Genomic DNA, 14,639 nt, shown 5'->3' with positions numbered 1-14,639 from the left:
TATTGTGATCGAGTTCTGTATTGTCCACGACGCTTGTCATGTTGTCAATCCTGTTGTCAATGTTGTCATCCAACTGGTGTAAGGAGCAATTCCAGAGATCAACCTTAAACATCCTGTCATTGAGTGCAGTGCCATGTCTCGACTAAGAAGGATATGTATGTATATAAAAGTAATCCAGGCCTGGGAAACAACAAGTAAGAGATCTATTCTTTTCTTATCGAGTGACATTGGAAATATGAACTTTACAATTACAACTCAAATTCACTATCTGGAAAATCTTTATAAAAAAAAAAAAAAAAAAAAAAAAATTAAATGCGGGAGGCACTTTATTATGTAGCGTGAATTTTCGTTCGAGAAGAAAAAAAAAATGTAAATGATTTTTTGGAAAGATCTTGTAATCCATCTATGTGACGGTAAATGCTCGCTTTGATTAAGTGATTCGCGTTTTTAACGCTAGGGTGAGCTGAGTCTAAGCCTTGACTGCGATGTCACCGTTTGACCTGACATCTAGTGGCCGAATCGAAAACCTGTTCAAATGAACGTGTAATCTTTAGTTCTATGGACAGGTGAGGTAGAGGAATGTTGTGAATTCCTTCTGTTCCATTTGATAACGTCGAAAATGAGTTGAATAGACTAAGTATAATTTACATTTAAGTTTGCTATATTTACTGTCTTGGGAGGCTATTTAATTAGGCTAATGTTTTCTAAATTCAAACCTTTTCTTTTTCTCCTGAGATCAGTGAATATTAGTAATATTGAAATTAAATCTAGAAATTAGTGATGGTATTTTTGGCTACTTAACTAGAAATTGTTACGACGTAGTAGTGAATGACTTTCGGTATATCTTTCTATTTTGGAGTGCTCATTTATATTTCTTCGTGTTTGTTAATTAGATTCCATTTGGTATGTACTAAAAATCATTTAATCAACTCGTGCGTTTACTGCAATCTTCATTCTTTTTGTGTGTTAAAATTACGTAAAGATTTTTGCTCCTTTAAAAAACCAGTTATATAGAGTTTTCAAAGCTTGCTCCTTCAGAGCTAGAAATATTAGCTTTAAACGATCTAAATTATTTGTTACGTTATTTTGTTATATACAAAGATATTCATATTAATAGTTGTTGTTGAAAATTTCCTTTTGGAAAAAAAAAAAGTTAAAAATAAAAGTTTACTAGCATGTATTTCATGGAGTCTTAATGAAACGAACCGAGGTCCCTATGTATGCGGTGTATTACGCTACACCACCAACTTTGATTCAGATCCGGCCAGTAGTTACTGAGAAATAAAGTATATTTATACAAGTTACATGAGCGCCGTCTTCTAGTCCCCACGTGATATAATATTAAACACTAAACACAAGAAAATAATATAACTTTGTCAGAAGTCTATTGCCAGAAAGCATGAAACAAAATCTTTGCTTGAAGTGAGTCAGGAAATATTACTTTCATTTACATTGACATACTCCCAATTGTAACTTGATGTTGAAATGTATCAAATTAGAGATTAAAGACCAAAATTATCTTGGTTTTTAAAATTTTCACATGTCAGTGAAGAAAAAAAAGAGAGAAAAAAGAAGAAATAGTATAATTTTAATACTTACTAGGTATTCCGGGAATATCTATCTATATAAATTTGAAACATTTCTGCTTATCATGAGGAATTCTGGTCTTGAAAAGGATCGAATCAGCCCGGAACTGTGTGTTCAAGAGTGGGTTATACCCAAATACCTACAAAAAATATATAAGAAATCACAATAATATTGCGCGATTAAGTCAACTATAACTACAAAATTATCTACGTAAAATAAATGAAATGGAGATAGCATATACAAAGGCATGCTTGGGACATTAGTGAGAGCTATCTGATGATTCTGCTATTGGAATTTGATCATTAAATTCGTAATGGTTTTTGTCAATTTTGGTTGCTAAAAAAATGTAAACACGATAATCTTCTTCTCAGATCTAAAGGATGAAAGTTACGCTTACAGAATTGGTATTTAAAAGCTACAGAAACAGTTTCATTATTGGTACTAATAGTGATGCTGATTAATTTATTAGATTAAGTGTAACGTTCCTTATTCGCACCACGGTTATATGTGACGAGATTTACTCCTTAACCCTACATATACCAAAGGGTTACGCGTAACACTGCACACCAAGAGAGGGTTAAAAAAGTGTCGCACTACATAAATCATTTATTTTATGTCCAGAAAATGTAATATTCTCTTCTACCTAGGTATTTTGTGCCGTTAGTTGTCTTAGTTTATAATTAGTACAAAATAAAGAATATTATACAGGGTGGTCCAAAAGTAGGTATACAGTACCATACTAATCAGCTCATTGCATTTTATATAATTTCTCATTGTTATCCACAGGTAGACTCAGCTTCTTTATTATTTATTCTTAATGTGTTTTTACTTACATCTTAAGAGCCGAAGCAAATAAACCCATAAACAAGAATGTTATACTTGATCAATGCAGGGGTATATATCTACTTTTGGGCCACCCTGTATTTTCTGAGGCAGAAAATAATGATTTATTTGACGGACATTTTTTTAAACTCTCCCTTGGTATGCCGTGTTACGCATTAACCCCTTGGTGTACATAGGGTTCATTTATGATTCCATTTTAAATATCATCACTCTACAACCAGTAGGTCTCCTCAGTTTAAGTGCACGACACTTTGCGAGAGTGGTACCCGTAGCGACGCCTAGTGTCAGAATCTTCAACTGGAAATAACGTCATGCACATCATGATAACACGTTACACCAACTGAGGGTACTTTATGTCCACCACGAAACCTTTTCTTAAAATTTTGCATTCTTTTCTACAAATTGAAAGTATTGAATGACAGAAAATAAAATTTATATTATTTTTGACACAAAACTTGAGTTATGACATGATACTAAAGAGACATTCATGAAAATTCTTATCCTAATAAAAGCGTGGACAATTTTTAACCCACCTTGGTGTATGTAGGATTAAAGTAAAATCCAAACTACCACACGGATTTGTATCTGAGACAAGCATCACCACCGGTAACCGAATCCGATACCACACTTATAAAAACATACGCATTAGCCATTTTGCCACGAAAGAATCTGTTATGACTAGTATTTACACTAATAAAACTTTACATATTTAATTTACTAATATCCAATCTTGGTCCACGAAGCAAGAGCAATTCCGAAAGAGAATAATGGACAGTTTAACTGATGTCGGAAACAACCTAACTTCAGCCATTATATAAAAAAGAATGACTTTATACCTTTTTACCTAAGTAAAAAACATAAATAATAATAATAAATATAAATGATCACTTTTATTCACCTTAAACTTACTTTTCAACTAAACTCGAACCAGCACTTTTCATCTTCTTAACTATACACGAGGCATATCCAGGAAGTAAGTACGAATTGGTTATGTTTGTGACTTAATAACTCTTGAGCCACCCGACAGATCTCAATCAAATTTTCAACGTAGATGAGGTTCAGGCCTGGGATAGTTTATATCATTTCACTTTGACTTTGGGGACGGGGAGGAGGGATATATATATATATATATATATGATCGAAAATGACTGATATTAGTATCGGATCCATACTTTTCGGGGTCGCTGAGATGAACAGTGACACTTCCGACGCCGTTTAATTCCAAATTCAGCCCCAAAACTTTGGGGAGATATATAAAAATGATCGAAAATGACCGAGATCAGAGAGCGATTCAGAATGGTAAAAAATGATTGACTAACAAAATAGATTATTAATTTTTCTTATTTTAACCCGGCGAAGCGGGTATTGACGCTAGTGGACTATAAAAAGGAAGATGAATATCGAAACAATGATATTATTACTGTGAAGCTAGTAATACATAATCTACATTTCAGCATATATACCATCTTCGCTGAGGTATTTGTAATGTGCCACCAGCTTTTGTATGCCTGTGTCAAAGAATTCTGCTGCCAAGGACTGGTACCAGGATGTCACAATAGTCTGCAACTCAGCTGCACTGTCGGAATGTTGTCTGGCCAGGAATCGTTTCAGGTGCAGAAACAAGTGGAAGTCTCTGTGCGCGAGATCGGGGCTGTAAGGGGATGGTTAAAGATATCCCAAACAGCCGTGGTCGACCACTACGGTGTTCGTCGTGCACATTGGTGCGGATTGTTGTGAATTATCTCCATCACCCTCTGACCATACCATTACTCATGACATCCAGTACACACACACTTTACACAATTGGCGGTCAATCTTGGACACCGACAGCTTCTTGCGTGCAGAAATCTGATTATTGCGCGTGGTTACCGTACTACAGTTTTCTCACCATTGACTCCTCACAGCTGCGCTCACGCCAAGATTTGGCTACACGTTCATGCGCAAACGCCTTGACTACTCGTGCATCTTCGGCACTTTCGGAACTTACTTTCTGAATGTACCTAAGTATTACATCGATATTAACATTGCAATCATTTTACACAAATAAAGTAACCTGTTCATAATGAGGCAGTATTACCTGGGTAAAGAAATTAATACACTTATGTCTTTCTTGAAAATGAGTATCATCTTCTGAAAGTGAGACTGGGCAACCTGGGCATCTAAATGTCCAACGAGATGTCACCTGTAATATAAGTGAGAAAGCAGCATTAAATAGTGAAGGAAATACCATGAAAACTATACATATCAGACCATATTATCAGCGGAAGTTTGGCTTAAAGGGAAAATTTTATAATTCCATGATCTTTCTTGAATATAACAATTCCGTATACTTAACTAAGTATTAAGTTGAACTTGGTCAACGAAAAGACAATCTGATTCTAATTAACGTTCAGGTTTTATGTGTCCACAATGTATTACGCTCATTTGTCGTAAGTTTTTGATTAATTAATTATTTTCGAAAGGGTTTAATAGTCTTATTCTCTCATTATGTATACAAAATATACCTATGTTCTTACTAATGTTCCTTTATAATAATGGATATTAATACTTGAAATTAATTTGATGATGAATTGCCGTCATGAACCTTACAATTTATTGTGCCTGTTCTGGCTGTTGTACGCACATTTCGTTAGTTTCTTCTCATACAAGGTCTGTATGATAAGTAATGAGACTCGCCGCGCCGCGGCGCGCGTGTCGCTGGAGCGGGTTTGTCGGTGATGGAGGATGTAGGGGGGGGGGGTCCGAGCAAAGCAACGCACCGCGCGTCAGTTGGCTCCGAGCCTTAGTGGAGCGCGGACAAGCCTTGGACAAAGCCCTTGTGAACATTCTTGTCACGGCGGAAAATCAACAAACATGGAGGGTTCCATCGAACAGCGTTATGCGATCAAATTTTGCGTTCGCCTGGGGAAAACGGCTACTCAGACGCTTTCTCTCATCACGGAGGCCTACAAAGAGGAAGCCCTATCCAAAGCCCAGGTGTTTCGTTGGCACAGTGCGTTCCGGAACGGCCGGGAAAGCGTTGAGGATCTGGAGAGGGCTGGACGCCCGACAACAGTGACTACGGACGAAACTGTGGCAAAAGTGAGGGATCTCCTGAACTCAGACCGTCGATTATCGTTGAGATTGATTGCTGATGAACTCGATATGAACCACACAACAGTGCACAAGATTGTGACGGAACAATTGGGAATGAGAAAAATCTGTGCGAAACTGGTGCCGCGAGTGTTGACTGACGAACAAAAGCAACGACGTGTTGATTGTTGTCAGGAACTGTTGAACCTCATGAACAGTGACCCTAACTTTGAAGATGACGTCATAACAGGTGACGAGTCGTGGGTGTTCCAGTACGACCCTGAAACGAAACGTCAAAGCGCGGAGTGGCACACTCCTGCGTCCCCGCGCCCCAAGAAGGCCAGAATGTCGAAGTCAAAGGTGAAAACAATGTTGATTGTTTTTTTTGACAATGTGGGGGTGGTCCACAAGGAGTTTGTACCCCAAGGACAAGCCGTCAACGCCGCCTTCTACAAACAAGTCCTTGAGAGACTGCACAGGAGCGTCAAGCGGAAAAGACCGGCGATCGCTAGCCGGTGGAAGTTGCATCACGACAATGCCCCTGCCCACACCGCCTTCTTAGTGACCTCCTTTTTGACCCGGATTGGGGTGGAAGTCCTTCCACAACCACCCTACAGCCCAGATGTGAGCCCGGCCGACTTCTTCCTCTTCCCGAAGCTGAAGCCACGCTTGAAAGGAACCCGTTTTGCAGACGTCACAGCCATCCAAGCAGCCGTGACCACATTTCTAAAGGACATGCCGGCTGCTGACTTCCAGGGGGCGTTTGCAGCGTGGAAACATCGATTGCAGAAGTGCATCGACGCAAGAGGAGAGTACTTCGAAAGCTTTTAAGTCCCTGTACAGATCAGATCAATAAAACAATGTTTCCAGACCTGGTCTCATTACTTATCATACAAACCCTGTACGAATGTTACCAGAAATACCAACTATAGTGAACTTTTCCAAAAGAAGAAATTTTATCCATTTGTGTTTTAGATTCAAATTTATAAATTTTGTTCGTGATAACGTATAGTGGGCTTGACGTAGAACGGAATGCCCGTTACTCGTTTCTTCTATAACCTTATCTCTCGAAGTAAAATTTTAGAAGCACGTATACATAATTTATGTGTCATGTTTCACTGGCGAAAAGAAAACAAAACATTGATAAAAAAGAAAAGGAAGGGAAGTATTTACAACAACGTTCTTGTTTTAACTTCAATGAAAATGAGAATACTATCTTCCTTTATCCTACACAATCCCTCTCTTTCTGTATCATATACACAAGCCACCTGCAAGTCAAGACAAGTTTATTTTCAGGTTGAGGAACTGAAAATAAACATGTGACGAAATTACAACTGCTGCATGTTGCAAATTCAACAGCGAACTTGGAAAGCAATACGCGTTGGTCACAGACAGTTCTTCTTCCCTGTGTGTTACACAGTTTGTTGCATGGTGCAAATATTTTTACGCAGTGTTGCCAGCCATTTTTAAAAAATCCCTTCTTTTCGTAAAAAGAAGGGATTTTCCCCACTTTTTGGTACACTGTTGTCCTCCGAGTCCCGGTATTAGTATAAATATTACGGAACATCAGAGCATGGTCCCAAACGAATTCAAAGAGGATAAGTCATTACCTTGCTACAATCTCTCGCATTATACGTAAGATTTCAGTGGAACATGTTTTCGGTCCGGAAATTACCGAATTTCGCCCCGCATCAGGGTGTTACATATTAATTTTATCTCAGTGCGTGCTGCTTAGATTTTTGCGATACTTGCAGAATATATTGGCAATAACCCGGCGTACATTTTACAATATTTTTTATGCAGCATGGCAGCAGTGTTGCCAGCCATTTTTGAGTTTCTACTTTTAGCACTACTGCTCTCCTGAGGGACCTCATATGAATATTAATGTTACGGGAAAGTATGGTTCCAGACGAATCGAACGAAGTATAAATTATTATCCTGCTACAGTTATGGACCAAGTTGCACTTGTCTAAGCAAAAATATCCAACTTTCGCCAAAAATACCGATTAATTTAAAGGGTTAATGCCCTACCTAAAATTATATATTCTAAAAGTTAATCTTCATCGTTTCCCTTAGTATGTCATACTTTCTGAATATTAAGAAGTTAATAAGCGAGTACGAGGAGTTTAAACGACATAAATTAGAGTATGCATAATATCACTATTCACTTGGCTGATTTGAAGTTCTACGCCCCTTCCGGCGCAGAGACTATTTGAGACGCGACTCTACAGATTAACGTGAGATCCAAACACTGGAAATCAAACCTGCAAGCAGCAAATGAATTAACTACTTTTATTAGTTGGAGAAGGTACTAATTAAATTGGCTTTTTCTTTACTCTAAAAGAGTGTAGTACTATATCGTTGTTAGCTATCTACAGCCTATTTAAATGATATACGTTAAACCTAAAACTTCAAGTGTTATTAAATCTCTTTATTATGTCCTTAAACACAATAAATTTCTCTTTTATTATCTGATTTTAAATAATAATCTCAGATAATAATATCTTTTATCGCCCAAAATATTCACGATAAAACTTTAAAATTTAGGCACAAACGAACCGCTACTCCATTTCCTTAGCTACAATTATTTTGTCCGAGATTGACATTAACCACTTAAAATCTCGACAATGTTATTAAACCTTTAAATCTATCAATTACTCCGTAATTAACGCAACAGCTAACTCTTTTGCTGCCAAATTCAATTTTAGCCTTTGGCTGCGAAATTCGACTTTAGTTACTCGTCGTATACCAAACATCTGGTAGCGATAATGCGTTTCATTGTGTTGCCAACTGAGAGCAATTTCTTTGAACTAAAGCACTGAAATGCAAATGATTACGTATGTCTTCCTTCATTCTGTTGAGGGCGTATTTACGGGTTTGACGATGGCTAATTAGAGCAGAAAATTTGTAAAATTGACATATTCACACGTTATTTATTTTCTATATTGTGTTTATTATATATCATTCATTGGGCAATAAAAAGAACTAAAATTTAAAATGAAAGTCATTTATATAATTTATGTACAGTACTTTAAAAACAGAATTTCAGTACTAACTGTACACAATATTGCACTTTGTGAATCTGGAATATTTACAACACGTGTTTTTGCATGTGATTTGTTATATATAATATATTGCCAATAAAAAGACTAAAATTTGAAATGTTACTTTAATATAAAGTGTCAAATTTCAAGTTTTTGTTCTGAATAATTGCGTTTTTTCAGGAATTACCCGAAAATTTAATTTCGAAGCGAAACTGTTAAGCTACATTATTTAAGTTTATTGAGAAAAAGTCCGTCCATACAAAGAGGACCCGGAAAACGTTTTAACAACTTGGCTGGAAGACACTATGCTATGCACCATATTTATCGGACCTTGCCCAACAGATTACCACCTGTTCAATTCCCTCGATAATCACCTCCGTGGGAGAGCCTTCACAAATGAGGGAGACTCACGGTCTTCTTTGCATCCACGATCACCGAATTTTATCACAAGGGTACTGTGCAGCTTCAGGAACGTTGGCAAAAGATGTTGGATGCTGGTCAAGATTACTTGGAAACATAAAAGTACGTAAAGTCCACTGGATTGCTCTTCGTTTATCATTGCTTTAAAATGGCAAGAACATTTCTGATTACTTTATATTATTATTATTATTATTATTATTATTATTATTATTATTATTATTATTATTATTTTGTCTAGTTTTCATCATTAGAGAAAACTGCAGATAAATGAATCACCATAAAAGTGTTCGCATGATTTCATTATTTGCACTGATACAGAAATTACTGGACGTTCAAATAAGCGCCATGTTTCTGGTATAATATAATAATGCTATTTTCAGAAGGATTTCCAATGACAGAATGATACTACAGCTGATAGAAAAATACGTTTTATACAGTTTCAAAGCAGTTGCCAAATCATTTAACATGGATAAGGAAATTGAGAAATATCCACGTCAAACCGACCACAAGTCGTTTTCCTTTCGGTGACGCAAACAGTAATTATAATAAGATGTACTATTTTTTCATAGTTAAGGTTAATATTATGCTGAGACTGCTTGTACCAATTATATTAAAGATTAGTTCTAGGCAACAGAGCTATTAAATTAAAAACTTCTAGTTAAAACAGAAATATCAACTGCATAAGTATTTGTTCATAGTTCGGGTACCATATAAAATTAGTTGTGTAACGCGATTCATATACGAACTATAAAAATAACGACTCCAATATGTACACAAAACACTTTCCCAATTTTGATACCTTTTTCTTTTCACAGGGCATGCGCAAATTTTATCACTGCTTCAACCCAACCCAAAAGAAAAAGTACTACTTCATAATTTGCGAACATTTTTTCTCTTACCAAAACAGTAGTAACTTACCTTCACCGGTGGTTTTCTAGTTATATGAGAAACTAAAAAATTCATGGCAATATCCTCACAATTCATGTATTCGTCAACTTTATCACGAATGGCTTGTGGCATCCAATAACTATATAAATATGCGTAGTACTTATGGAAAAATGCAGCACCTGAAATATACAAGAGAAGAATTATGACAGCATAATATTCAGAGAATGATATAGAACGAATGAAAATGATTAATTCCGATATAAAATTCTGTAGCATTAGAACGCACAGAAAGCTATGGACGACCAGAAGATTTTAGTTGGCTGATCAAAATATACAGGGTGGTCCGGAAGTTGGCGTACCCCTGCTGCCCCCCTTTAGTTTCAACAGTATAGTGTTAGTTATAGTAGAATGTATGTAAACAGTTACCTTGAAGTCTTAAGAGTCTTAGGAGTCATAAACATCGGCAAGATCACCATCCATGTCGTAACACAGCTGAATTCTGCGCCAAGTTTTCGCAGATGTTTTACTGAGATACTCCAAAGTCACGAGGGTGAAGGTGTGTTCCACAGCTGCTCGTAATTCCTGTGTTGTGTGATATCGAGTGATTCTTATTTGTTGCCTTATGAAACCCCAGAGAGCATTGTCTGGTGTCGTCAGACCGGGACTTCTTGGAGGCCCGGCAAAAGGGAGCTGGTGAAGATGCACAACCTCTTCCAATCCAGCGGCCAGGAAACGTCTGATTCAGGTAATAGCGCACGTGAATCGCGAAGTGCGCTGGTGTTCCATCTTGATGATCACAACAGTGCCAGACAATGCCAAGCAATGTTACCAAACAAATTTGGGTAAAACCTAAAACAGTCAAAATACCAATTAGGGGTACACCCACTTCCGGACCACGCTGTAGACTGTTCAGCGATTGTAGGAATCGATAGTACAAAGGCATTACTAATAAAAATGTAGTGAACAAGAAAAGAAAATCGAAAAATTAAGAGAAAAATGGAGAATATACGGATGATTGATTCTCTTAAGATTGCCAAACTTTGCGAAAATACATGCTTTACTCATGTGGATTCACACCTTTTCAGTATCATTAGGCCAAATGTTACTGACATATAAGGATACCAGATTTCCGTCTGGAAGTAGACTGCATTTACCTCGGGTTTGGAATGAGTACAGTGGATTGGTAACTGCCCATGGGCACAGAACCCTCCTACCACCTTGAAGCCCTTAGGAAAGTTCTCTCGACATTTCTGGGGTCTATTTTTCAAAACTACTAGTCTTGTAATATGCTTTTTACAAGTTGTAAAATATAGTGGAATAGAAATACTAGAATAAAAAAGTTACTTTTAAGTACTAGTTCTAATATATCTACTTTGTCATGATTTTATGGTGCATGTAATTGTAAAATTTGGATATAATTGCAAAATTTGCAATGTATGCAACTGCAGGATTTTGGAAAGTTACACACTAATATTACAAAACCGCATTAGCAGTGGCAAAAAATGCCCTAGGATTATTGGTATCATCGAAGTAGACTCAAGTTGCACCAAGAGTAACAACCACTGCCACCTGTCACCTGCAAGATTCTGTTTGTGTAACTCTTGTGCACTCACGAATCCCTCTTGAATATGTGTGGATCGTAGTTTGAGATCCTTTGCCTTAAGATTTCTTCAGAGAGTCCTTGCGTAATGATACAACTAACTGTGCTCTGTGATACAATGCATGTTGTGGCAAGGTGATGTTTAGTTGGGGGAAGGGAGAGGGGTCCGTATGAACAGCTGTCGATGTTGTGGACAACAGTTGGTTTCTGGCAGGACACGCCAGTCATCGTATACACGCCTTTATTGATATGTGGAGACAGTGTTTTACAGCGATGGATGACTCTTGCCACTATACGTTTGTCGATACTGTCATCCTCTGCAATAAATATTTTGACTATCCCTGCTTCACTGTACTTTGCATGACGAAGTGTACATACGTACCTTTCTCAAAATGGCGTCATTTTAATTGACATATCTGAAGCTCACTTCTATACAGTATACATTTGCCTCACTACGTCATTCGACAGCTATAGAAACAAATTATCTTCTCACACCACGTGTCCTGAACAACTGACAAATATTGGCCATCTAAGGTGAATCAACCCTCCGCACTCTACTAATTGCATGATAGTACGGAGAGTATATTCTATATTCTACTTCCTAAAATAGCAACCTTTTAACTGACTTTTTCATTGCTAGAATTTGTCCGAATTACATATCTGAACTTACCAGTTAAAACCATAGATAATTCACAAGAATAATTAGAGTTGTACAACCATCCTCCGTATTTCAGGTCCCATGCATGGTATCTCCCAGGAAAACCTACCACACGATCCCGCTGCTCTCGCCATACTCTGAAATATTAAAATAATTATCAACTATTGCCTCAAATTACTCATTACTTTGATACAAAAGCAGTTCATATGTTTCAAATAACTCCTGAAGTTGAATAACGTCAAGGAACAGTTGTCAACATTATTCACCAATTGACATTGCATAATCTTTAATTGAGATTTCAATGTTATTCTGGTGCGTTCCTAATTCAATGTTATTCTACGTTACAGTATTTTTATTATAGGCTTAATTACGATTAATATATACCATCATCCTCGTTCACCTGGCTAATGTGGAAAATTAGCCTATTGCCTCCTTATTTTTGTGTTTATCCAAATTGTTAATGTTGACAATAATCGGCTGTCAATTACTAAGATATCACTTAATCCTTAACATAAATGATGATTAGAACGAATTTTTATGTAATTACATATTTCTTCTTTATATGTACAGTCACCCACATAAGTACCTGGACCCCAAGTAATGGAATTATAACAGTCAGGGTTCCAGGCACTTATGTGGGTGACTGGAATTAAAAAAATGTTGATGAATGTCAATATGAATGTCACAGTCAAGTTTTATACTGCATATTTTTACATAGTTTACTCAATGTTACATACTCTTCAGATATGAAATATTCTTTACACTAAGCAGTCCTTAATAGGAAAATCTAGTGGACTTTTAAAAGTAAAATTTAAACCGTCTCTTCTCCCTTTCCTCTCTCCATTTTCATTTCCCGATATTACACCAGAGGCGTCATTTCAGACTTCGTTTGAGGGGGGCAAGAGCACCACCGATTGTACTAATATATTAATAGAAATATATTAATAGTTGGAGCTATTATTACGTTTTGTACTAATATATTAATAGAAAATCGATTAAAGTAATTAAAGTATATGTATTCCTCAAACTCTTGGGGGGAGGGCAACTGCCCCTCCTGCCCCCACTCCTAAATGACGCCCATGTATTACACTAACTTAGAAGTGTGATTTGCCTTAATTGTGCAGTCAGAAACAATATTAAGTATAGGTTGGAGGTATAAGAAATAATAGCTCCAACATATACTTGAGGCGTTCAGAAGTCAAACCGATTAACGTCATTTTTTTATTTTTTATTTTTTTAAATTTTTTTTTAGTTCTATACATTTTTGACTTGGAAAAGATAATTCTTTTCAGAGGCAAAATAAATTAACTTCATAGTTTAACAATTTGCCACTAGAATGCATAAATGCTCTGACCACTCTCATTTAAATACAATGTATCTAAGTTACTAAAATGTTCTCTATTGAAAAATCTCGTTTGATGAAGTTAGTTGGCTTGGCATCTGAACGGCACACTTAATACTGACTGTACGTACATAGCAGTTCTTTGATTCACCGCACTGTAACAATTACATGAGTCAATGGTGTTTTAGTTTCCAGCTCGCAACAGGGAGTAGCAATCAACACACAGCGAACAAAGGGAACCAATAATGGAAGACGGCAAGTATAAAACTGAGCGGTACTTAATTTTCATCCCTATTTTGTTGTTGTAAGCGTTTTTATTTTTGCAGCCAGTGACAACAAATCTTGATTGAATCATTGTTCAACTCAATCGTAGGATTTGGTGTATATATATATAATTCGTTTGCTTTTCATTTTAACCATTGGAATTTTAAGAAAAGCTTGCCTCAGTATTTAATCATGTTTCAGCCATACAAAGCCAGCGTGGCTCCTGCTGCCTCCACGTTATCTCAGAAGTTGCAGCCTTGGATAGCAGTCGATGATATATTTACCACCAATGGCAAAATTGTTTTTTGTCGAGTGTGCGATAAAAAGGTTGAGTACATTATGAAGGCGCGTGCACTAACTATGTACCCAGTAGGGAATTCATATGCAATATACAGTGAACAGAAGACAGTAAATACGTTAGTTACAAATGTAAATAGTTTAATAACGATATATTGTACTCAGTGTCCGAATTACTTTGGAAATGAGGAGAAATCCTTCTATGTGAGGAACAAATCTATCGCGACGGTGTGTGTTCATATACCTGTAGAAGTGCACTGCAATGTATATTGCATGTGTGGAGTTTTTGTTTCTCAAGTACAAGTCAACACTCCGCAATAATCTCTTAACTCGCATACTAGTTGTACTAAAAGCAAGCTAACTTACTGAAAGTTTTCTACGATTCCCTCGAAAGCAATTTATATGACATAAATGATTTTCTTTTTACTGTACTATATTGCAAATTTATTTTCCAACTGCACAAAGTATTTTCTGTGGTAAATACGTATGAACTGAAAATAATACCTGTCCGTTACAAAGAGTTTACTAACTCGTTTGGGAAAAAGAAAAACTGTCCGTGTCCGTAAAAGAGAGGATTGTTTCTCTTCCTGCAGGAACAAAAAAAGGTCCGTATTATAATGTTCG

General features: G+C 36.7%; 1 protein-coding gene across 2 annotated transcripts in view; it reads right to left on the bottom strand.

The window, feature by feature from the left end:
- botv (exostosin like glycosyltransferase 3) overlaps positions 1–14,639 on the bottom strand; it is a 165,567-nt gene that overhangs the window by 17,767 nt on the left and 133,161 nt on the right. For both annotated transcript variants that reach the window (XM_081769748.1, XM_081769749.1), the window contains exons 11-14: positions 12,125–12,249; positions 9,885–10,033; positions 4,508–4,612; positions 1,600–1,726 (exon numbers count right to left, since the gene is read on the bottom strand). In XM_081769748.1, coding sequence (XP_081625874.1) covers positions 1,622–1,726; positions 4,508–4,612; positions 9,885–10,033; positions 12,125–12,249 — 484 coding nt within the window. In that variant the 3' untranslated portion in view covers positions 1,600–1,621. The remainder of the gene's footprint in view (positions 1–1,599; positions 1,727–4,507; positions 4,613–9,884; positions 10,034–12,124; positions 12,250–14,639) is intronic.

This window comes from Thermobia domestica, chromosome 8, assembly GCF_964235325.1.
Source record: "Thermobia domestica chromosome 8, izTheDome1.hap1.1, whole genome shotgun sequence".
NCBI classification, from domain to species: Eukaryota; Metazoa; Arthropoda; class Insecta; order Zygentoma; family Lepismatidae; genus Thermobia; species Thermobia domestica.
Note: the sequence above shows the minus strand (reverse complement) of the source record. Positions and strands in the feature narration are given on the sequence as shown.